General features: G+C 44.1%; 1 protein-coding gene across 1 annotated transcript; it reads right to left on the bottom strand.

Moving 5' to 3' along the window:
- Positions 1-1,286: 1,286 nt before the first annotated feature.
- LOC127341705 (uncharacterized) lies at positions 1,287-3,488 on the bottom strand. Its single transcript, XM_051367634.2, has 2 exons — positions 2,466-3,488; positions 1,287-2,328 (listed from the first exon to the last, which is right to left on the bottom strand). The coding sequence occupies exons 1-2, from the start codon at positions 3,341-3,343 to the stop codon at positions 1,482-1,484; spliced, it is 1,725 nt and encodes a 574-aa protein (XP_051223594.1). The 5' UTR covers positions 3,344-3,488; the 3' UTR covers positions 1,287-1,481.
- Between the last annotated feature and the right edge of the window lie 20,764 nt (positions 3,489-24,252).

Here is a 24,252-nt window from a genome sequence, read left to right as displayed (position 1 = left end):
TCTCTGATCTTTGTCTCTACGCAGCAGACACGCTGAGTTCTCCTTTTTTCCATGAAACAAATATTACGCTGACCTTTTTTCTTCTTCTCGTGTGGGCAGATGGGGTATCTGATACTAGTACTACCTCCATTTCTGAATGTATGAGTTTTTAGATAGCTAAGTAAGCTTTCAAAAAAGCATATATTTTAAAATGGATGTAATAGTAAAAGGGAACGGCACATGATTTGTACACAGGGTCAATTGATAACATGGAACCTTCCTCGATCACTTTGAGCTGCGACTGTTTTTGGCCTCCCCGCTACTTAATTAAGGATGAACACGCCTTACCTAGTAAAGTGGTTTGCTCCGATTTTCTGATGAGAAACTTGTATGTTGGGCTCAGATTTTCTCAAGGGAAGCCATTGACACCTCATAGTTCCTGTTGCTCTAGGACCCACACTGCGCTGAAGCTCTAACGTAATGTTCCGGTGCAATACAAGTAACTAAAACAACGCCACTTATTATGGATCAGAGGGAGATTATGGTCTGAAAAGTTGTTTACATCGAGACCCCGCTACAAAAATTACATAGAGATGCAACTCAAGCTTTTCAAGTGGCCTTGCTGAAGCACCCGTCTTGCAAGTTTCACCAGTGTTTGGTACACATATAAAACAAATAAATTGAATGGTTTGCAACTATATTCTTGTCATTACAGGTAAGTTCTTTTGTTTTGGGTGAGACATGATAAATCAGCAGATGCATACTGCATAGTACTTATTAAATTTCGAGTTTACAACACCTACGTGATGAGAAGTAAAATATCCCCACACGCATATCCTCCTAGTCCTATGCCCTATAACCATGGAGATTCTTCATGGTGTAAAGGACACTTATGTACATTCCAACTATACTTCCATTCTTTAGATGCTGAAAATGCAATGCCAACAGAACAAAGAATACTAATAATACTACTTAGATATAATCTAGATAGAGGAGGTGGCAGATCAATTACTTTACGAATACCTTCAGTTAATCACAGAGCAAGAGATAAATAACAGAGAAGGGGAGAAGAAGATGTGTTGTACTAGTTTGCTTCAGATTGCTATTCAAGAAAGGTTGGGAATGTTTGCAACCCGTTCTATGCGAAACCAATTCATCCCTGAAGGAGTGAGATGCCTGAAGCTAGCTGGTAGCTTGGCTGAATCGGAGAAATGCATAGACCTAGAGTTCACATGATCCAAATGAAGGAAGTAGCTGATAAAATGATTAACTTGTAAGTATTAGCCACTGAAGGATAAACACTCGAATAGAAATAATCATAGCAGACACAATAGTAATAATATTTGTATAGTATGGTTCGGAAAAAAAAACTATAGTAGGAGAAGCACTACTTATTACAGATATCAAATATGACTTGAACATCACAGTCCACCAATTTCTTTTTGTGGCGCCACTAATGGTTTGCGACCAACAAATGCTAATGTTGGTGATGGACTTATAAACTAATTATTACCAGGGAACTCATCAATCCAACATGGTGTGTACGGAAAAGCATATTTGACCCTGTCCATTTCATCCCTGTCGTACCCATAACCACCGTAATTGGCATAATCTGCTGGGTACATATCACCTAAGCGTTCGATCTTCGAGCTATTCAGATGATAGGCCAGCCCAGTCTTGGCTGATTCACAGAGGAAGAGGACCTCTTTGTACGGGTGAAGCCCGAGCATGTCAATCTCATATATATCTTCAATCCAGTAACACTCTTCAAATTCAAATTTCTCTTCAAAATTTTCCTTTTCTATGTCCTCTGAGCTGTACTCTTCAATCAGGTCTTCATTGTTAAGAGCATCGCCATTGTCATCATTGGAGTAACACTGTTCAGAGCTACAATCTTGAACGGTGTCTTCATAGCCAGGAACACCATCACTGTCGATGTCGGAGTAACACTCTTCGAAGCTACACTCTTGAACCATGTCTTCATCTTCAAGAACACCATCATTGTCAGAGCTCCACGCAAACTTCTCTTCAGTTTCTTCCTCGTTGCCGTCTTCAGGAAAATGAGTGCAGAAAGAGTTGTGGTTGATCCCCTTTAACACCCAGGGTCCACAAACTCGTCGAGGACGGCGGCATGCTAGCACGGGCTCAAGGTCTGTGTCATGCTTCAACACCCACTCTGCTTGACCGCACGATTCCTCCTCAAGGGTCCAAACCCGAAGCCAGTTTCGGTCAAGCGACACGAAGTATACCCCCTTTTCCGATCTTTGTAGGCGAGGAACTGGATGGGTGTGTGCTCCGTAACCCGGTGGTGGTTTGATTACGCGATACGTATTGTTAGACAATGATATCCTGCAGATTTGAATCATCAACCAGAAAGGAGGTGCTGGTTACTTTTACATAACTAGTACTAGGTCATGTTCTTCAGCATGGTAAGAATAATAAGATATCAAATCAAAATAAATGAAATGAAGTAGTTAAGCACACACCTGAGAAGGAAATGAGATTCGCAGTGCACGTAGAGCGCTCCTCGCCAGTATACAGCACCGGACTGCGGCTGAGCTCGCACCTCAGCGAAGGTCCCTGCAGCGTCGCCTTCTCTAACGAAACGCGTCTCCTCCCAGCAACCCGTCCTTGACGAGAGGACGTTGAAGGTCCACGAAGAGGATGGGCACTCAGCTGAATCCTTATTCTTTAGATCATCCCTGGAGCCCATCCTGCTCAAAGCGCAGACGCGGAGCACTTGGTAGTGAGGTGACACCGTGGGATCGAAGACCAGATAGGTATGGATGATCTCATAGAGTGGAGTGGGATCAAGGCCGTGCTCGTTGCGGATGATGAACTGGACGCGCCCGGGCGGGGCTGCAGGCAGAGCATCCCAGTGTCGAGTGGCAGGGTTCACCACATACTTGTCGATCAACAGGAGCCCATTGCAGTGATCCTTGATGGAATATCTTTCCCGGCTGTCGTAGCCTTCGTCCGGGAGCCAGACGCAGCCGGCGGGGTTGGCGAAGGGCAGGAAGCTGAGCTTGCCGCTGAACGCGGCGGCGCCGGGCGGGGTGGGGCGGGAGAAGAAGGCCGGGTACTTATGCATGTTGAAGTGGACGAAGATGCCGCGGAGCGAGAGCGGGAGCAGATCCGCGCGCAGGAGGCGGCGGGTGTCGATGGCGGCGCACCAGGGCCTGCATACGCAGCGGGACCCGGCGACCCAGCGCGGCTCGAGTCGGCCGAAGATGTTGGCGAGCACGTCGTCGGGCAGCATGGGTGGCGGCTGCGAGCCGTCCTCCCGATCTTGCTGTTGCTCGCCGTCGCCGGAAGGCGCTACCACAACGGGAGGCTTGAGCGGTGGACCCTCCTCGCCGTCCATCGGCTGCCTCGCCGATGTGAATACTACGATCTGGGGGGCACTGACTCTTGCAAGGTTTCGAATGGATTTGGGGGAGGCGATTCCTGCTCTTTCAGTGCCAACGGAAACAAAAAAAAGGCATAATATCAGTGCATATCAGGCAATTGTCACTATAATTGGGATCAGGAATTAAATGGGAATCAATACTTTAATTACTCTTTCCTAGTTAAATGGGAGTAAATGACATTGTACCGTATGATAGCAAGGATGACAGGAGTACATTTGTTAGCACAAGCCTATTCTGCATGCACGATATCACTGTGATAGTTAACGTCAGCTAGTGGCAATTTTTGCATGCAAGAAGGTTATGAAACATTCAATAGTAGTAAGGTTATGAAACTAGAGGCAATTTTTGCATGTAAGATGTCTCGTTCAAGTTAATTTGTTGTCCTTCTTCATTATCTTTTTATCTGGATTTTAGAGTCGTACCATTCTCTCATCCGGCAAACAATCATGTACGTAGATACCAGCACCACAAGTACTTTTATTCGTCAGTCCCTGCAGCCACAGTATCGCCAATGGCGCTGATCGACCTGCAGATCAGAAGCATACGACAGAGTAGTTCATGAGTCGACTTCAGCAGTCAGCAGAATCAGCACCCCGCGAGTACTTATTCCCAAAACACACACGACAGTTGCAGGTATCTAGGAAACTCAACGACCAAGACAATATATCAACCATCACGATTCAGAAAAGACTTCGAAGAAAAACAAGAATTGAAATGCAGATCACAAGTGATATGCTGGGATGCAACAGAGTATTTCTGATGTAGGCAGCTCGAGAAGGAGTGATGTTGTGTGGCTGATGAGTTTACCTCTTTTCTGAATTGGATACCGAAGGAAATAGTCATATGTTAAACCACCATTCCCGATGAACTCTATAGAAAGTCCCAGGATATACTACTCGAAAGAAATTGTACTCCAGATATACAAAAATCACAACATGTGCATTATGAGGCAACAAGTCATGAACTCTTAATTAACCAGTAGCCAGAAAATTCAGTAAACTGAAAATGGTCCATGTGTGTTTCAGTAGAATATGGTGATGCGAACTCATTACGGGCGCCATGCCAAACAATGACAATTTCAGTAGCCTTGGCATGTGAAGAAAGATGATCTATTTTGAAAGCAAGAGAGTGAAATTCGTTCATCAATTCTATCGGTACAGCTGCAGTTTTTGTCACAAATAGCAGGACCAAACTGTGGGGCAGCCTGCCATCATACTGTTGACCTTGCTTTCTCTTAATTTTACCATGACCAGATCAGGTCAATACTTCTTTTCAGCTCAATTATCTTCCTGTGAGCAGAAGATGGGTACAACCACCAGTAAGCAACAGAGGAATAAATTTGAATCAAAAGCACTGATGATGAAGATAGCTTCATTTGAGCTGGTAACCCCTCCCGGACTGCTTGCGCGGCGGCGGCTCCAGAGGGCCCCAAGACCGGCGAGTAGAGCGCGTCCTCTGGAGCCTCCCTGGCCGCTGCCACCGCCGGCGTGGGCAGTGGTGGCGGCGCCCGGCTGCCAAACGGCGGAGGGCGAGGAGGCGCAGCGAGGCGGAGCCCTTCCGCGCTGGGGCGATTCTTCACGGGCTACGCGGTGGTGGTGCGTCCGGTGGCAGACGCGGGGATCCGGCGGTATGGCGGCCAGGCCTGCCAGCGCGAGGCGGCACGGGGTTACCGGCGGCCGACCGTGCGGGCCCGATCTGGGCAGCTAAGGGCTGATCTAGGCTGCGCGGGCCCGATCTGGGTAGCGTGGGCTGTGGCCTGCTGCACGGCTCGCCAGGTCTCTGCGGTGGAGGTTGCTTCAACCTCGTTCGTCGGCGTTGGACGGCGGATGTGGCGGCGTGGGGGTGCCGTTTGTCTGCTTCTTTGAATAAAGGTGGTTGTCCTAGGGTTCTTCTTGTGGGAAGATGGAGATCTTTCTGAGGCTAGTTTCTCTCGATCTGGCCGGAATGTCGAGTTTCGGAATGCTCCACCGGCGAATGTATCAGTGCAACGATGCCTGCAGTTTGCTGGATGTGAGGTATTCGGTCGTGCGCACCCATGCGTTTATTCCGACTGTTTGGTTTCGGAGGGAGCGGCGCGAAGCTCTTTTCTGTGTTGCCACCCGATGACATTTTGGTCCATGGTGAAGTCAGAGGTGGAGAATATCATGATGGCCGGATTGGAGGAATAGCAATGGAGGTTTGATACGTCTCCGACGTATCGATAATTTCTTATGTTCCATGCCACATTATTGATGTTATCTACATGTTTTATGCACACTTTATGTCATATTCGTGCATTTTCTGGAACTAACCTATTAACAAGATGCCGAAGTGCCGATTCTTTGTTTTCTGCTGTTTTTGGTTTCAGAAATCCTAGTAAGGAAATATTCTCGGAATTGGACGAAATCAAAGCCCAGGGGCCTATTTTTCCACGAAGCTTCTAGAAGTCCGAAGGAGAGACGAAGAGGGGCGACGAGGGGGCCACACCCTAGGGCGGCGCGGCCCCCCCTTGGCCGCGCCGGCCTGTGGTGTGGGGCCCCCGTGCCGCCTCTTGACCTGCCCTTCCGCCTATAAAAAGTCTCCGTGACGAAACCCCCAGTACCGAGAACCACGATACGGAAAACCTTCCAGAGACGCCGCCGCCGCCGATCCCATCTCGGGGGATCCAGGAGATCGCCTCCGGCACCCTGCCGGAGAGGGGAATCATCTCCCGGAGGACTCTACGCCGCCATGGTCGCCTCCGGTGTGATGTGTGAGTAGTCTACCCCTGGACTATGGGTCCATAGCAGTAGCTAGATGGTTGTCTTCTCCCCATTGTGCTATCATTGTCGGATCTTGTGAGCTGCCTAACATGATCAAGATCATCTATCTGTAATTCTATATGTTGCGTTTGTTGGGATTCGATGAATAGAGAATACTTGTTATGTTGATTATCAAAGTTATTCTATGTGTTGTTTATGATCTTGCATGCTCTCCGTTACTAGTAGATGCTCTGGCCAAGTAGATGCTTGTAACTCCAAGAGGGAGTACTTATGCTCGATAGTGGGTTCATGCCTGCATTGACACACAGGACAAGGATGAAAGTTCTAAGGTTGTGTTGTCTTGTTGCCACTAGGGATAAAACATTAGTGCTATGTTCAAGGATGTAGTCACTAGTTACATTACGCACCATACTTAATGCAATTATCTGTTGTTTGCAACTTAATACTGGAGGGGGTTCGGATGATAACCTGAAGGTGGACTTTTTAGGCATAGATGCAGTTGGATGACGGTCTATGTACTTTGTCGTAATGCCCAATTAAATCTCACTATACTCATCATAATATGTATGTGCATGGTCATGCCCTCTCTATTTGTCAATTGCCCAACTGTAATTTGTTCACCCAACATGCTGTTCGTCTTATGGGAGAGACACCTCTAGTGAACTGTGGACCCCGGTCCAATTCTCTTTACTGAAATACAATCTACTGCAATACTGTTCTACCGTTTTCTGCAAACAATCATCTTCCACACAATACGGTTAACTCTTTGTTACAGCAAGCCGGTGAGATTGACAACCTCACTGTTTCGTTGGGGCAAAGTACTTTGGTTGTGTTGTGCGGGTTCCACGTTGGCGCCGGAATCCCTGGTGTTGCGCCGCACTACATCCCGCCGCCATCAACCTTCAACGTGCTTCTTGGCTCCTCCTGGTTCGATAAACCTTGGTTTCTTTCTGAGGGAAAACTTGCTGCTGTGCGCATCATACCTTCCTCTTGGGGTTGCCCAACGAACGTGTGAAATACACGCCATCAAGCTAGATTTCTGGCGCCGTTGCCGGGGAGATCAAGACACGCTGCAAGGGGAGTCTCCACTTCTCAATCTCTTTACTTTGTTTTTGTCTTGCTTTATTTACTACTTTGTTTGCTGACTAAATCAAAACACAAAAAAATTAGTTGCTAGTTTTACTTTATTTGCTATCTTGTTTGCTATATCAAAAACACAAAAAAATTAGTTACTTGTTTTACTTTACTTAATATCATGCATGTTTTTATTTCACTAGTTAAGCATAATGGAAAACAACAAAAATATGAGAGATCTTTATGAACTTTATCTTGAATTAGGACATGATGTGTTTGAAGAGAGAATTAAAAAACCCATGGAACTTTATATGCATGCTAATGGGAATGTTATTACTATGAATGCTTTGAACACCATTGTTGCTAATGCTATGGAAAATTCTAAGCTTGGGGAAGCTGGCTTTGATGAGCATGATCTTTTTAGTCCCCCAAGCATTGAGGAGAAAAATTTCTTTTATGATTACAATATGCCTCCTATATATGATGATAGCCACTTTGTTGAATTTGCTCCCACTACAACTAATAAAATTGATTATGCTTATGTGGAGAGTAATAATTTTATGCATGAGACTCATGATAAGAAAGATTTATGTGATAGTTATATTGTTGAGTTTGCTCATGATGCTACTGAAAGTTATTATGAGAGAGGAAAATATGGTTGTAGAAATTTTCATGTTACTAAAATACCTCTCTATGTGCTGAAATTTTTGAAGCTACACTTGTTTTATCTTTCTACGCTTGTTGCATTATGCTTCTTGAACTTGTTTATTTACAAGATTCCTCTTCATAGGAAGTATGTTAGACTTAAATGTGTTTTGAATTTGCCTCTTGAAGCTCTCTTTTGCTTCAAATACTATTTCTTGCGAGTGCATCATCAAAACTGCTGAGCCCATCTTAATGGCTATAAAGAAAGAACTTCTTGGGAGATAACCCATGTGTTATTTTACTACAGTACTTTGTTTTTATTTTGTGTCTTGGAAGTTGTTTACTACTGTAGCAACCTCTCCTTATCTTAGTTTTGTGTTTTGTTGTGCCAAGTTAAGCCGTTGATAGAAAAGTAAGTACTAGATTTGGATTACTGCACAGTTCCAGATTTCTTTGCTGTCACGAATCTGAGTCCACCTCCCTGTAGGTAGCTCAGAAAATTAAGCCAATTTACGTGCATGATCCTCAGATATGTACGCAACTTTCATTCAATTTGAGCATTTTCATTTGAGCAAGTCTGGTGCCATTTTAAAATTCGTCAATACGAACTGTTCTGTTTTGACAGATTCTGCCTTTTATTTCGCATTGCCTCTTTCGCTATGTTGGATGAATTTCTTTGATCCACTAATGTCCAGTAGCATTATGCAATGTCCAGAAGTGTTAAGAATGATTGTGTCACCTCTGAATATGTCAATTTATATTGTGCACTAACCCTCTAATGAGTTGTTTCGAGTTTGGTGTGGAGGAAGTTTTCAAGGATCAAGAGAGGAGTATGATGCAACATGATCAAGGAGAGTGAAAGCTCTAAGCTTGGGGATGCACCCGGTGGTTCACCCCTGCATATATCAAGAAGACTCAAGCGTCTAAGCTTGGGGATGCCCAAGGCATCCCCTTCTTCATCGACAACATTATCAGGTTCCTCCCCTGAAACTATATTTTTATTCCATCACATCTTATGTGCTTTTTCTTGGAGCGTCGGTTTGTTTTTGTTTTTTGTTTGAATAAAATGGATCCTAGCATTCACTTTATGGGAGAGAGACACGCTCCGCTGTAGCATATGGACAAGTATGTCCTTGGTTTCTACTCATAGTATTCATGGCGAAGTTTCTCCTTCGTTAAATTGTTATATGGTTGGAATTGGAAAATGATACATGTAGTAATTGCTATAAATGTCTTGGGTAATGTGATACTTGGCAATTGTTGTGCTCATGATTAAGCTCTTGCATCATATGCTTTGCACCCATTAATGAAGAAATACATAGAGCATGCTAAAATTTGGTTTGCATATTTGGTCTCTCTAAGGTCTAGATAATTTCTAGTATTGAGTTTGAACAACAAGGAAGACGGTGTAGAGTCTTATAATGTTTTCAATATGTCTTTTATGTGAGTTTTGCTGCACCGGTTCATCCTTGTGTTTGTTTCAAATAAGCCTTGCTAGCCTAAACCTTGTATCGAGAGGGAATACTTCTCATGCATCCAAAATACTTGAGCCAACCACTATACCATTTGTGTCCACCATACCTACCTATACTACATGGTATTTTCCGCCATTCCAAAGTAAATTGCTTGAGTGCTACCTTTAAAATTCCATCATTCACCTTTGCAATATATAGCTCATGGGACAAATAGCTTAAAAACTATTGTGGTATTGAATATGTAATTATGCACTTTATCTCTTATTAAGTTGCTTGTTGTGCGATAACCATGTTCAGGGGACGCCATCAACTTTTCATTGTTGAATTTCATGTGAGTTGCTATGCATGTTCGTCTTGTCTGAAGTAAGAGAGATCTACCACCATATGGTTAAGCATGCATATGTTAGAGAAGAACATTGGGCCGCTAACTAAAGCCATGATCCATGGTGGAAGTTTCAGTTTTGGACAACAATCCTCAAATCTCAAATGAGAAAATTATTAATTGTTGTTATATGCTTATGCATAAAAGAGGAGTCCATTATCTGTTGTCTATGTTGTCCCGGTATGGATGTCTAAGTTGAAGAATAATCAATAGCGAGAAATCCAATGCGAGCTTTCTCCTTAGACCTTTGTACAGGCGGCATAGAGGTACCCCTTTGTGACACTTGGTAAAAACAATGCATTGTGATGACCCGGTAGTCCAAGCTAATTAGGACAAGGTGCGGGCACTATTAGTACGCTATGCATGAGGCTTGCAACTTATAAGATATAATTTACATGATGCATATGCTTTATTACTACCGTTGACAAAATTGTTTCATGTTTTCAAAATCAAAGCTCTAGCACAAATATAGCAATCGATGCTTTTCCTCTATGGAGGACCATTCTTTTACTTTCAATGTTGAGTCTGTTCACCTATTTCTCTCCACCTCAAGAAGCAAACACTTGTGTGAACTGTGCATTGATTCCTACATACTTGCTTATTGCACTTATTATATTACTCTATGTTGACAATATCCATGAGATATACATGTTACAAGTTGAAAGCAACCGCTGAAACTTAATCTTCTTTGTGTTGCTTCAATATCTTTACTTTGAATTATTGCTTTATGAGTTAACTCTTATGCAAGACTTATTGATGCTTGTCTTGAAGTGCTATTCATGAAAAGTCTTTGCTATATGATTCACTTGTTTACTCATGTCATATACATTGTTTCGATCGCTGCATTCACTACATATGCTTTACAAATAGTATGATCAAGATTATGATGGCATGTCACTCCGAGAAATTATACGTGTTATCGTTTTACCTGCTCGGACGACGAGCAGAACTAAGCTTGGGGATGCTGATACGTCTCCGACGTATCGATAATTTCTTATGTTCCATGCCACATTATTGATGTTATCTACATGTTTTATGCACACTTTATGTCATATTCGTGCATTTTCTGGAACTAACCTATTAACAAGATGCCGAAGTGCCGATTCTTTGTCTGCTGTTTTTGGTTTCAGAAATCCTAGTAAGGAAATATTCTCGGAATTGGACGAAATCAAAGCCCGAGGGCCTATTTTTCCACGAAGCTTCCGAAGTCCGAAGGAGAGACGAAGAGGGGCGGCAGGGGGCCACACCCTAGGGCGGCGCGGCCCCCTTGGCCGCGCCGGCACGTGGTGTGGGGCCCCCATGCCGCCTCTTGACCTGCCCTTCCGCCTATAAAAGTCTCCATGACGAAACCCCCGCACGAGAACCACGATACGGAAAACCTTCCGAGACGCCGCCGCCGCCGATCCCATCTCGGGGATCCAGAGATCGCCTCCGGCACCCTGCCGGAGAGGGGAATCATCTCCGGAGGACTCTACGCCGCCATGGTCGCCTCCGGTGTGATGTGTGAGTAGTCTACCCCTGGACTATGGGTCCATAGCAGTAGCTAGATGGTTGTCTTCTCCCCATTGTGCTATCATTGTCGGATCTTGTGAGCTGCCTAACATGATCAAGATCATCTATCTGTAATTCTATATGTTGCGTTTGTTGGGATCCGATGAATAGAGAATACTTGTTATGTTGATTATCAAAGTTATGCTATGTGTTGTTTATGATCTTGCATGCTCTCCGTTACTAGTAGATGCTCTGGCCAAGTAGATGCTTGTAACTCCAAGAGGGTGTACTTATGCTCGATAGTGGGTTCATGCCTGCATTGACACCTGGGATAGTGACAGAAAGTTCTAAGGTTGTGTTGTGCTGTTGCCACTAGGGATAAAACATTAGTGCTATGTTCAAGGATGTAGTCACTAGTTACATTACGCACCATACTTAATGCAATTGTCTGTTGTTTGCAACTTAATACTGGAGGGGGTTCGGATGATAACCTGAAGGTGGACTTTTTAGGCATAGATGCAGTTGGATGACGGTCTATGTACTTTGTCGTAATGCCCAATTAAATCTCACTATACTCATCATAATATGTATGTGCATGGTCATGCCCTCTCTATTTGTCAATTGCCCAACTGTAATTTGTTCACCCAACATGCTGTTCGTCTTATGGGAGAGACACCTCTAGTGAACTGTGGACCCCGGTCCAATTCTCTTTACTGAAATACAATCTACTGCAATACTGTTCTACCGTTTTCTGCAAACAATCATCTTCCACACAATACGGTTAACTCTTTGTTACAGCAAGCCGGTGAGATTGACAACCTCACTGTTTCGTTGGGGCAAAGTACTTTGGTTGTGTTGTGCAGGTTCCACGTTGGCGCCGGAATCCCTGGTGTTGCGCCGCACTACATCCCGCCGCCATCAACCTTCAACGTGCTTCTTGGCTCCTCCTGGTTCGATAAACCTTGGTTTCTTTCTGAGGGAAAACTTGCTGCTGTGCGCATCATACCTTCCTCTTGGGGTTGCCCAACGAACATGTGAAATACACGCCATCAAGGTTCTAGTCCGTGCACTATTGAGGTGCTTGCTTGGTGTTCCAGACTTTGCAACAACAGGTCGAGCCATATTCACATGGTGAATATAGAGCACAAGTGGTTTAGGGCATCAAATCGGCTTCAGATTTAAAATACCCGCGCGTCACAATTCACAGTTGTGTGTCATCAGATCAGCTCCTTTCAAGATCTCTTTCCAGGCAGAGATTTTTCATTTTTAATATAGAACACTTATATTCTATTAAGATATGGCATAATCGTCGGTCACCAGACGGGTGACAATAGTAAGGAAGTTCATAGTCATATGGTATGATGTTTATGAACTTCACATACACCCATGGCCGCAAGCTCCTCAGCCGGCCTATTACAAACTCTTGAAGGATAGACCACAATAGCCTCTATAAAGTTCACACGGATTCGAAACTTCATGTCAATAATTAAAATACCAATCGGACAAAAGGAGATTCAACTGAACTGCGCGCGTCCGGCCGGCGCCGGCCTTCTGGAATCTGTCGGGCTTTAAACTGGACACCATCTCCTGTCAATGCTACTCCGCGTGTAGTACCTTTTTCTCTCACATGGCCGGAAGATTTTCACGCCCGGTTGCTGTCTGCTGACCGCCTGCCACTGGGCACCTTACATTCTTCTTTCCTGGTTTGACGAGTGGAAAAGCATTTTGCCACACCAACTGTTGTTTCTTTTTCGTTTTGTCCATGGTACTGTGAAATGTTAGTTATCGGTCCATTGGGCATTTCCATCTGGACGTCGTAAATAGGCATCGGCAGGAGCGTTGGTATAACGTTATTGGGACGCTGACAATAGCTCCGTTGATATAGGAAATGCCTTCCTACACCGGCAAATACAATATGGGCGGCCCTCTATTTTTTTTTTGGATTTTCCATTTTTCCAGCACTAGCTTTTCCTGGGGTATGGTCAATTAACAACTGGGCAGCCCGGTTAGGCCATAGGTCCAACCACCATGTGTAGTCTACCTAGGCTTGCCGGTATTAGACTATGTTGTGGGTACACCATTTAGCATATATACAGACCACAACAGACATGTTTCTTCACCCATTGTCGCCTTGTCGGGTTTGTAGGTGTTGTATGGTTGCTTTAGGTTTTGTGATGTATGTTTTCGACGAATCTCGGTTCAATAAAATCTAAATAAAGCATGTAGGCATTGCTTTTTGATGCAGAGGCTAGGGTTCCAATCCCCTTTTGAAAAAATAGTTCAAATTTGAATTTAAACAGCTAAAACCAAAAAGTTAGTTAGTATTTATCTCTAGTCCAAGATAAATCCTCAAACCATGGATTTAACTCTATTCTACAAAGTCCCCTATTTGTGACAAGTGAAGCGGTGGCGGTGTGCACCTTGCTCTTGATAGTCACTTCACAAAAAGCCTACTTATTTTGCCATCTTCGTGAACAAATAAAAATGGAAAAACCTTTTTTTCTTTTATGAAAAAAGCAAAAAACTCTAGTTTACAAAGTTGTTGGTCCTGAAAAGACACACAACTCTGCAAAGGGGAGTCATGATATACAAGTTTTTCATTATCTTTGTGATTAAACAAAAGCTTCATTTGTTTAAATATTACTATAATTGTTTGTTAAATGTTTTTAGATCATGCATGAATTTTGCATAATTACATATAGTGCATTTTTTTGAAGATTTTGATAAAGTATACTCCCTCCATCCCAAATTATAATGCATGTAAACATTACTCAAAAGTAAATGTTTTCTTTGTTTGATCAAGTTTATACATAAAATATGAACAATTACAATACTAAACTAATATCAATAGATTCACCATAAAGTATATTTTATTAATGTGTATATTCAATATTGTAGTTGTAGATATATTTTTAAAAATAATTAGCCAAAGTTACTAATATTTGATTTTTTTAGGGTAAAAAACATTGTAAAATCTAACCCACTTTTTTTTTCAGTTTTCCTTTAAACTAGTGCCAAGAAAGTAGTGGTCCGGCTGATGATCCCCCACGGGATGCGGATGCCCCTCGCTAACCAGACATGTATGGTTGACTGACCAAGAATCACCACGATTCGCTCCATGCATCTATCTTCGTACGCAAGCCATTGACTGAGAAAATCCGAGCCCACGGACAACTTTTTCAGGAGAATCGGAGCAAACTACTTTTTTTTTTTTTTGCTAGAAGAAAGAGATGATATTACAGCAGCGATCTTACAGATAGGTCCTGAAAGAAACAAAAAATACAGATAAGGCCATACAGGACCCCGACCTCGCCGGAGACGACCCAGAGCTGAGACTGGCGGGCCGCTGCCATTGCTTCGCACACGCCTTGGATTCGAAGCAACCCCTCAGCAGCGGGGTAGTCAGAGCTCACCGGCACCGAAGAACCTACTCCACGCCCCACCAACGACGCCGCGCCGCGCGCCATCACCAACTTCTTCGACTTCACGATCCAGATCGACCACCACCTTCGATCCGGGGAGGGAACGAGACACTCACCCGATCCGCGGACCGAGGAGCACCGGGAAGGCGAGCTCCGCCCAGCAGTACCCCGAAGACCACCGCTGCCGGAGGGGAAGAAGCTCACCTCCAAAAACCGCATCGCCGGCGTCACCACCTCCTCGACGCCACCGAGCGGAGACCCAGACGACCCTACTATATACAGGCTACGATCCGGAGATCCCCCCTCCTCCCGCTGCCGAGGCAGCCGACGGAAGAGAAGGGATCCCACGGATCCAGAGCTTGCGAAGTGGGCGACCAAGCTTTTCCAGAAAAATCGCCCAAACTACTTTGACCAGCTAGGCGCGCGTGTTCACCACAAGTAGTTGCGGGAGAACCAACCTGTGGTTGGATGGTTAGAAAGGCAGTGGTACCCCAGTCCGCCAGAGTTCAAATCCCAAATTTGATACTTTGATGTCTCATAAAGGCAGAAATTTTTCAGTAGGAGGCGACATTTCCGTCGACAGCGAAGCGTCTATAATGACTTCGTCAACCTCAAGATCTGCCGGATCAGTTCTTCAACGCAATTACTTGGAGGTGCTCATAAAGGTAGGATGTGCGTGTTATAATCGAGATGTACAATAAACGAAGAACGAAAAGTAAAACACTGCAGGGGACACGAGATTTTAACGTGGAAAACCCTTGCAACACACAAGGGAAAAACCACGGGCGCCAGCCAGCAAAACTTCACTATTTCGGTGGTGTTTACAAACGCCGTGGGTGTACAATGATGCGATAAAACCCTAGCGGCGGCTTACAGGGAATATATATAGACGGTGGCAACGATCCGTACCGCGGGGGGCTGCCGCACCCCGCACCCCCCGCAGGCGTCCCTGTAGGGCACGACATATGGGCTAACTTCTGACTACGCTACGCTTCGGCCCAAGCCTCCGGCGACGGGCCTCGCTCCGCTCGTCAGAAGTTAGCCTCCCTTTAGTATATGAATTTGGATCACAATATAACAAACTCCACCTTGAGACAAATTCCTTGTAGAATGAACTTCAACAATCACCTGAATCAACAAAGAAAACACTTGCTGGCGCCAATAGCCACTTGGGCTAAACAGTTATACCAACCAAGCTTGAGCAAAGCTCAAACTTGGACACAGGAACAGGCTTAGTCATCATATCAGCAGGATTATCATGAGTACTAATCTTGCATACCTTCACTTTACCTTTTGCAACCACATCTCTGATTGCGTGGTACTTAATATCAATGTGCTTTGTCCTCTCATGGAACATTTGATCTTTAGTAAGATAAATAGCACTTTGACTGTCACTGAACAACTTAATGCAAGAATTATCTCCACAAAGCTCAGCATATAAACCTTTCAGCCAAACAGCCTCTTTACCTGCCTCAGCAATAGCCATGTACTCAGCCTCAGTAGTAGATTGTGCAACAGCATCCTGCAAAGTAGCCTTCCAGCTAACAGCACATCCACCAACAGTAAACACATAACCTGTGAGGGACCTTCTCTTATCCAAATCGCCAGCATAATCTGAATCCACATATCCGGCGAGCCCCTCACCAATCCTGCCAAACCTCAAGCAAGCTTTTGATGTGCCGCGAAGGTATCTGAAAATCCACTGAACAGCTTTCCAATGTTCTTTACCAGGATTAGCCATGTATCGACTGACCAAACTCATAGCATATGACAGATCAGGACGTGAACAAACCATGGCATACATCAAGGAACCAACAGCACTAGAATAGGGAACTCGAGACATGTACTCAATATCATCTTCAGAGCTAGGATATTGCAAAGCTGACAACTTGAAATGAGAAGCAATAGGAGTAGCAACTAACTTTGCATCATGCATATTAAAACGATGAAGAACTTTCTCAATGTACTTTTCCTGACTAAGAAACAACAAACTAGACTTTCTGTCCCTTTTAATTTCCATGCCTAGTATTTTCTTAGCAGGACCAAGATCCTTCATCTCAAACTCACTACTTAATTGATTCTTTAAAATAGTGATCTCTTTCATGCTCTTGGCAGCAATCAACATATCATCAATATATAGCAGCAAATAAATAGGTGATCCATTAACAAACTTAATATACACACAACTATCATACTGAGATCTCTCAAAACCATGTGTACGCATAAATGAATCAAACCTTTTATACCAGCATGCATTGGCGTTTTCAGACCATAAAGGGACCTCTTTAATTTGCAAACAAGATCCTCCTTACCAGGCACAACATAACCTTCAGGTTGGTCCATATATATCTCCTCCTCCAACTCACCATGCAGAAAAGCAGTCTTTACATCTAGCTGCTCAAGCTCAAGATCATGCATAGCAACAATACCAAAGAAAGCACGAATAGAGCTATGCTTCACAACCGGGGAGAATACATCATTATAATCAACACCTGGAATTTGACTGAAACCTTTTGCTACTAACCTTGCCTTAAACCGTGGAGGCTCATTAGGAGACAAACCTTCCTTTCTTTTAAATATCCACTTGCAGCGGACAACCTTGTTTTGTTTAGGCAAGTGCACAACATCTCATGTGCTATTCTTCTCAAGCGATTGCATCTCTTCTTGCATCGCACCTACCCACTTATCTTTATCAACCGAAGCAATGGCTTCAGTATATGTAGCTGGTTCAATATCATGCTCCACCTGTTCAGCACAACTCAAAGCATAATCAACAATATCACATTCTTGAATTAATCGGGTAGGAGGTGTAATATTTCTCCTAGGGCGGTCAGCAGCAATAGACCGTCCTTGTCGCTGAACAAAAGGTGGTGAAGGTGGAACATCATTATCATCATTGTTGGTTTCAGGAACCACATTTTCATTCTCCTTTGCGTGCTCCACCTGCACGCCAATTCTGTGCTGCTCATCATCAGAAACATCAGGAGAATCAATAGCATCAGAAATATCGATGAGACGGACTATCATTAAACATAACCGCCTCATTAAAAACGACATTCCTGCTCAACACAATTTTCTTAGTTTCAGGATTCCATAATCTATATGCCTTAACTCCTGAACCATAACCAAGGAAGATGCACTTAACAGCCCTTGGCTCCAACTTTCCATTATCAACATGAGCGTAAGCAGTGCAACCAAAATCTCTCAAATCTGAATAATCAGCAGGCGAACCAGACCATACCTTAATTGGAGTTTTCTTATCAAGTGGAACAGAAGGTGACCTGTTGATGAGATAACATGCGGTGGAGGCTGCTTCAGCCCATAAACTTCTATGCATCTTTGCATTAGACAATATGCAGCGAGCCCTCGAAATAATGGTCCTATTCATGCGTTCAGCCACGCCATTCTGTTGAGGGGTGTACGGAATGGTATGATGTCTTACCATCCCATCATTGCTGCAAAACTCATCAAATTCATTTGAACAAAATTCCATACCATTGTCAGTACGGAGTATCTTAACCTTCTTTTCAGTTTGGGTTTCTACCATAACTTTCCACTTCTTAAAAGCATTAAAAACATCAGATTTATGTTTCAGGAAATATGGCCACACTTTCCTTGAGTAATCATCAATAATAGTAAGCATGTAATTAGCACCACCATTAGAAGTTCTACGGGACGGACCCCAAACATCAGCGTGTACATAATCTAAAATGCCTTTGGTGGTATGAACGGAAGCATTAAATTTTACTCTTTTATGCTTACCAAAGATGCAGTGCTCACAGAACTCAAGCTTACCAAAATCGTAACCATCAATTAGCTCTCTCTTTGCCAATTCTGCCATGCCAAGCTCACTCATATGTCCAAGACGCTTATGCCAAAGGTTAGTCTTACTAGATTCTTCAGAACTAACAGCAGCAGCAATACCAGGAAAAGTGCTACCTCTAAGGACATATAATTTCGCAGAATTCATATCACCAATCATAATAATGAGAGAACCTGATGATACCTTCAAAAGTTTGTTCCCACCTTTGTACTTGTACCCGTCACAATCAAGGGTACTCAAAGAGATCAAATTCCTCGCCATGGAGGGTATGTGTTTCACTCCTGTCAACGTGCGTGTCATCCCATCATGGGTCTTGATCTGAACAGAACCAATGCCAACAATGCTGCACTGGTTGTCATTCCCCACACGCACAAAATCTCCACTCTGCACAGACTCATAAGAACTGAACCAATCTTTGTTACAGCAAATATGAAACGAACATGCAGTATCAAGAATCCATTCATCATCACGTGAAACACAAGCAGCCAAGACAGCTAAGCAATCTCCATCAGAACTATCACTACCAGCAACAACAGCAGCCTCACCCTTACCGGTGACAACAGCAGCCTTACCATTACCATCATTATTTTTCGGTTGGTAAGTTCCATTCCTTTTCTCCTTGTTCTGCAGCTTCCAACAATCATCAATATTGTGGCTAGATTTCTTACAATACCTGCAGAACTTGTCACGTCCTTTGGACTTTGAGCGACCTCTGTCGCCCTTGCTCTTATCTCTGTTGTTGTGGTAGTAGTTATCTCGCTGCTCAGGCCTGCCACGGACCTCTAATGCCTCCGTCTTGGAGGACGAACTTTCAGCCTGCACCATAGATTTCATTTTCTCCTTTTGTTGGAGAGCATCATAAACTTCCGCGAGAGTTAGTTTGTCGCGGCTCAATAATATGGTGTCACGAAAATTACTGAAAGAATTAGGCAGCGAGCATAAAAGAAGAAGACCTAAATCCTCATCCTCATACTTAACTTCTATAGACTGCAAATCAGAAACAATCTCTTTCCAGGAAGATAGGTGATTCATTACCGAACCTCCCTCTTGCAACTTATGCGAGAACAGCTTCATCTTCACGTGTAATCTGCCCGTGAGATCCTTGGACAAACAGATCTCCTCTAGTTTGACCCATAACTCGGCGGTGGTTTTCTCCTGCAGCACTTCCTGCAGAATATTATTGGACAGATGGAGTTGAATCAACGATAAAGCCTTACGGTCTTTCCGCTTCTCCGCATCGGTCCAGGTATCCTTCGCTTTCTCGCCGAAAGCATCGATCGCTTCATCCAGATCTGAAGATTGGGCGAGAATCGCCCTCATCTTCACTTGCCACAAAGCAAATCTCGTGGTGTAGTTCAGCTGCGGTAGATCGAACTTCAGTGACGATATCTCGAAAACCCTAGATCCAAAGAACACGGGCTCTGATACCACTTTTTATAATCGAGATGTACAATAAACGAAGAACGAAAAGTTAAACACTGCAGGGGACACGAGATTTTAACGTGGAAAACCCTTGCAACACACAAGGGAAAAACCACGGGCGCCAGCCAGCAAAACTTCACTATTTCGGTGGTGTTTACAAACGCCGTGGGTGTACAATGATGTGATAAAACCCTAGCGGCGGCTTACAGGGAATATATATAGACGGTGGCAACGATCTGTACCGCTCGTAAGAAGTTAGCCTCCGGCGACGGGCCTCGCTCCGCTCGTCAGAAGTTAGCCTCCCTTTAGTATATGAATTTGGATCACAATATAACAGTGCGTGTGTGCATTCATAGAGGTGAGTGCGTGCGTGTATTTATGAGCATCTTTGATTGTAGTGTGTTTCAAAAAAAGAAAAAACAAGTAGTTGCGGCTTCAAAGCGATCGAGGAAGGTTCGATCCAGCCTTCCAGGTTTTATCCATTGACCCGGTGCATAAATCATGTGCCGTTCTTTTTTTTTTTTTTTTTTGCGAAATTACTTATATTACTCAAAGAATCAGATTACAATCGGTATCGCAAATGTCTGCTAAACCCTCTACTCGTATAGTTTTATTCGATAAATCTATATCTATACCTAATAATAAAGGGAGAAGTGTTTCCGTGGTTTGGTCCGTCATGTTTGCGCTTTCGTCCGTCGCCTGTACGCTTTCGTCCGTCCTAAGCCTACCTAAGCCGTCCCTTTTTACTAACCGACGATGATACAAGAAACGTATCCGGTTCAATCCCGTTCTACAAGAAAATATTGGCTAGCAAACATACAGGAAGCAAACATACATGTCCGGGTGACTTTCCCAAACAGATGATTTTGCATCCGATCACGACAAGTCCATAGATTTCGTATGTCACCTCCAAGTCCTGCCATCGAACGAGTTATGCTTCCAGTTCCTGATCGATCCAGTTTTATTTGTTCAAGAGTTTTCTTTCGTCGGCTCCTGGGCTCTGCTCCAGACTCAGATCGCCGAGCCTACATATGCACGAGCGCATTGTTTCATCGGCAGCTGGGCTCCGCTCCCGACCCAGATCACCAGCACGTACGACTTATGAGAGCGAGCGGAGAGACTTTGATCTCTAGCTGGTGACGATCCGCGAGTACTGCATGAATCCTAAGTGCATCAATTTTATGTCCTCGTCGTCGGCCTGCCGAGACAATCCCTACCGACTCACTCGATCAATGTCCCGGCCACGAGAAAACAGACGCCTTGATATGTTCCAAGCGGGCGTCGGCGCCCTGTTGTCTCGGCAGCCATGGGCCATGGACAACCCAAGGTTCAGAAAAAACACGATGGGTGTGCTTCTTTCATGGATTGATCTGGAACTTTTGAGGTTTGTGAGGAGACGGAGCACATCCAGAGACCGTTTCCTACCAGAATTAGCCAAGATCCATTGCACAACGTGCATCATCGCAAGCGACCTCAGTCCGGGAAGTAAGGAAAGTGCAGATGCCGTTTACGTACTACTACTTCCGTTCTATTTTGGTTTCGGTGGTTTATATATGTGTGCTATCTTGAATCCTGAGTGCATCAATTTTATGTCGTCGACGGCCCTGCCGCGCAGATTGGGTGTGGCATTCTGCGCTTCAGAAATACGCGATGCACGAATCCTGAGTACGCGAGGTGGGTTGGAGCCGGACAAGGACGACATCGGGCTGCTTTAGGACGCCACGTCGCCGGCGGATCACCATGGCCAAGACAAGGGCGAGGAAGAATTGGAGCCCACGACGAGGAGAAACCAACAGGGACTTTACCGATGTGGAACAACACCTCGAGTTCGAGGTAGTTGTACTAGGCCGGACGGTGTCGGCCGTGATGGCCAAGGGAGTACCGACGGTGTTGGTCCTGAACTCGTGATGGCCAAGGGCGTGAGCTGTGAGCATGTCGTTTGCCTTCAGGAACAACCTCATAAAGTTCTTCGAGTAGCAGCTCACCAGCGGCACGCCCACATGCGACGCCACCACAGGCCTTCACGGGTGTTTCACATGTGAACATAGATCTAATACTTTTCAGGTTAATCATTATCAGTACGTATTTTATCAAGAATTATTGAGATATTTGGCTCAATCTATGCTTGGTATTGTGCATGTTTGCCAATCGCCTAGGAGATATGTGCAACCATTGGTTTTTTGAACGGGGTGGTGTCGTGTGAGTGATTAGATGAAAAGAACGCGCTAGCTGAAATCCTTCTTATAATTTTTCTCGATGGCAAAAGGTAGTTTCTCCATATAAAACTCCAAAGATCAGGGGGTGCTTTATGTCGTCTGCCTTCCTGCTGTAATGACTCCCGTCGTCTCCCATCTCCGATCGCCCAAAGTGAATGATTTCTTGATGTTTCAAATTTGGGCGTAACCAAAACCATGTTTTTTTTTAAAAAAAATCTCTATGCAGCAACATGAAATAATTTTGTCTCACTTGAAATTTCTATTTTTGTAGAATATTTACTTTTATTCTTTATAGCTTGATTTTAATTGATTGGTAAATATTTCGTGCAACAATATATATAGCATTGTGTCAACGGAGAAGTGGAGAATAAACACATGCCAAATAGTTCAAAAGACCAAGTAAAAAAAGTTACGTAACAAGATTTATACCTACATAATTGAGTTATGCAAAATGACTACCTACATTGACGTCCATCACGTAGTGTAATTAATTCTCCATTGCATCATAAATATTTAACGGAAATCACCATGTAGGCATATTTACTAGGCACATAATACTATGTGTGTAATAATGGCAAATTGTTTTGAATTTATATCTAAAATAAAAATTAAGGATGTCGCCCACCATTGTTACAAGTTTGCTATATTACAAGTTAGTGCAGTGAGGGGCTTGCAAATATTATTTTCATCATGAATAACAGAAAACATGACCACTATTGACTATGGTAACTAATAGGAGAAATTTCAACGTAGAAGATTTTTTTTGGAGCTTTTGAGTATCTGTTTCCCCTGGTGCAACGCACAGGCATTTTTTCTATAATATAATAAATAAATGGAGAGAACATCATGTATAGCACATCTGCCTCCACGGGAAGGAAAAGGAGAATTCAGCGTGTCTGCTGTGGACAGACAGAGATGATAGAAGTCCAAGTCCGAGTAATTAATGACTTGAAAATAACATAAAGCGTCAAGAAAGGCAGGCCACCACCCGTACGTGCATGCCTGTTCAAACTGGGTTTTCGTTGTGGTTTATCTCAAAGAAAAAGAGCAATATATACCCAATTTCTATTACATGCTATGGCACTCTGTAGCCTTACACGGTGCTCCCCCGTCCGCTCCGCCGGATCAGAATCGTGCGTCCCAAATTCTTTCCCCGCTAACGTCCAAAACGATTGGCTTCTTTTTTTTTTCGTTTTCTTTTCTCGTCGAGGGAGCGGTTTCATTACCGCTACGGTTTCCTCCCCATTCTCGTCCCCGTCGCCTCTCGTCTCTTCCCCGTCTCAAATCCTTCCGCTCCCGATCTCCACCGCCGTATCTGGCTCGTCGGCGGCGAGCTCCCCGACCAAATCGTGTAGTAGCATCTGTGGTCGAGTCGTGTAGCACCTCGGTCGGTGCGGAGAAGCAGATCGAGGCGTTCCGGTGCGGCGCGGCGCTTGGAGGTTCGTTCGGCGGCTGGGCGGCGCGGCTGGGCGGCGGCGGGGCGGTGCGGGGGCCGCAAATCCGACCGGTCCGTGGAGTACATCGTCGAAGGAGAGCATCCCCGTTGGTGAGTTCTTCGTCCATGCTTTTTACTGTTGATTTTTGGGTTGGCGTTCGCTCGTTATGTAGGTCGATTTCCCCTCGTTTAAGCTTCTTCTCCTCCACTTAATTAGGAGTCAATCGGAGTTGCGTACGTGCCGTCGCCTCCAGTTAGACGATTCTTCGTGTTTTGCTTACGTTCCTGAATGCGTTAGGTTTTCGATTTTCCATTATATCATCTGTTTTAGGCACAGAGGAGGTGGATGTAGTTTGTTTGCTTCATTTTTTATTGTTTATACATCCTGGGTCTATTTAGCAGTAATGTGTGAATGCTCTGTTGGATGTATTTTTCAATACACGCCATGTGATCATCTGTTTTAGGCACAGAGGAGGTCGATTTTCCATGATATCATCTGTTTTAGGCACAGAGGAGGTGGATGTAGTTTGTTTGCTTCATTTTTTGTTGTTTATACATCCTGGGTCTATTTAGCAGTAATGTGTGAATGCTCTGCTGGATGTATTTTTCAATACACGCCATGTGACTTTTAGTTGCTGACCTCATAGATGATTTTCTACAAGATGTAGTAATTATTTGCAGGATGTAGTAATTATTTGTTGAGGTTCTTCATATTTTCTACAGGATGTAGTAATTAT

Source organism: Lolium perenne, chromosome 3, assembly GCF_019359855.2.
Source record: "Lolium perenne isolate Kyuss_39 chromosome 3, Kyuss_2.0, whole genome shotgun sequence".
Lineage (NCBI taxonomy): Eukaryota > Viridiplantae > Streptophyta > Magnoliopsida > Poales > Poaceae > Lolium > Lolium perenne.
This window is presented reverse-complemented; position numbering and strand designations above follow the sequence as displayed.

Bases quoted from the DNA above. Each gene is read 5' to 3' on its own strand.
- LOC127341705 (XM_051367634.2), bottom strand. From the start codon at position 3,343: ATGGACGGCGAGGAGGGTCCACCGCTCAAGCCTCCCGTTGTGGTAGCG. The intron at 2,329-2,465 runs GTGTGTGCTTAA...TCAAATCTGCAG, and splicing joins GAATCTCATTTCCTTCTCAG to GATATCATTGTCTAACAATA.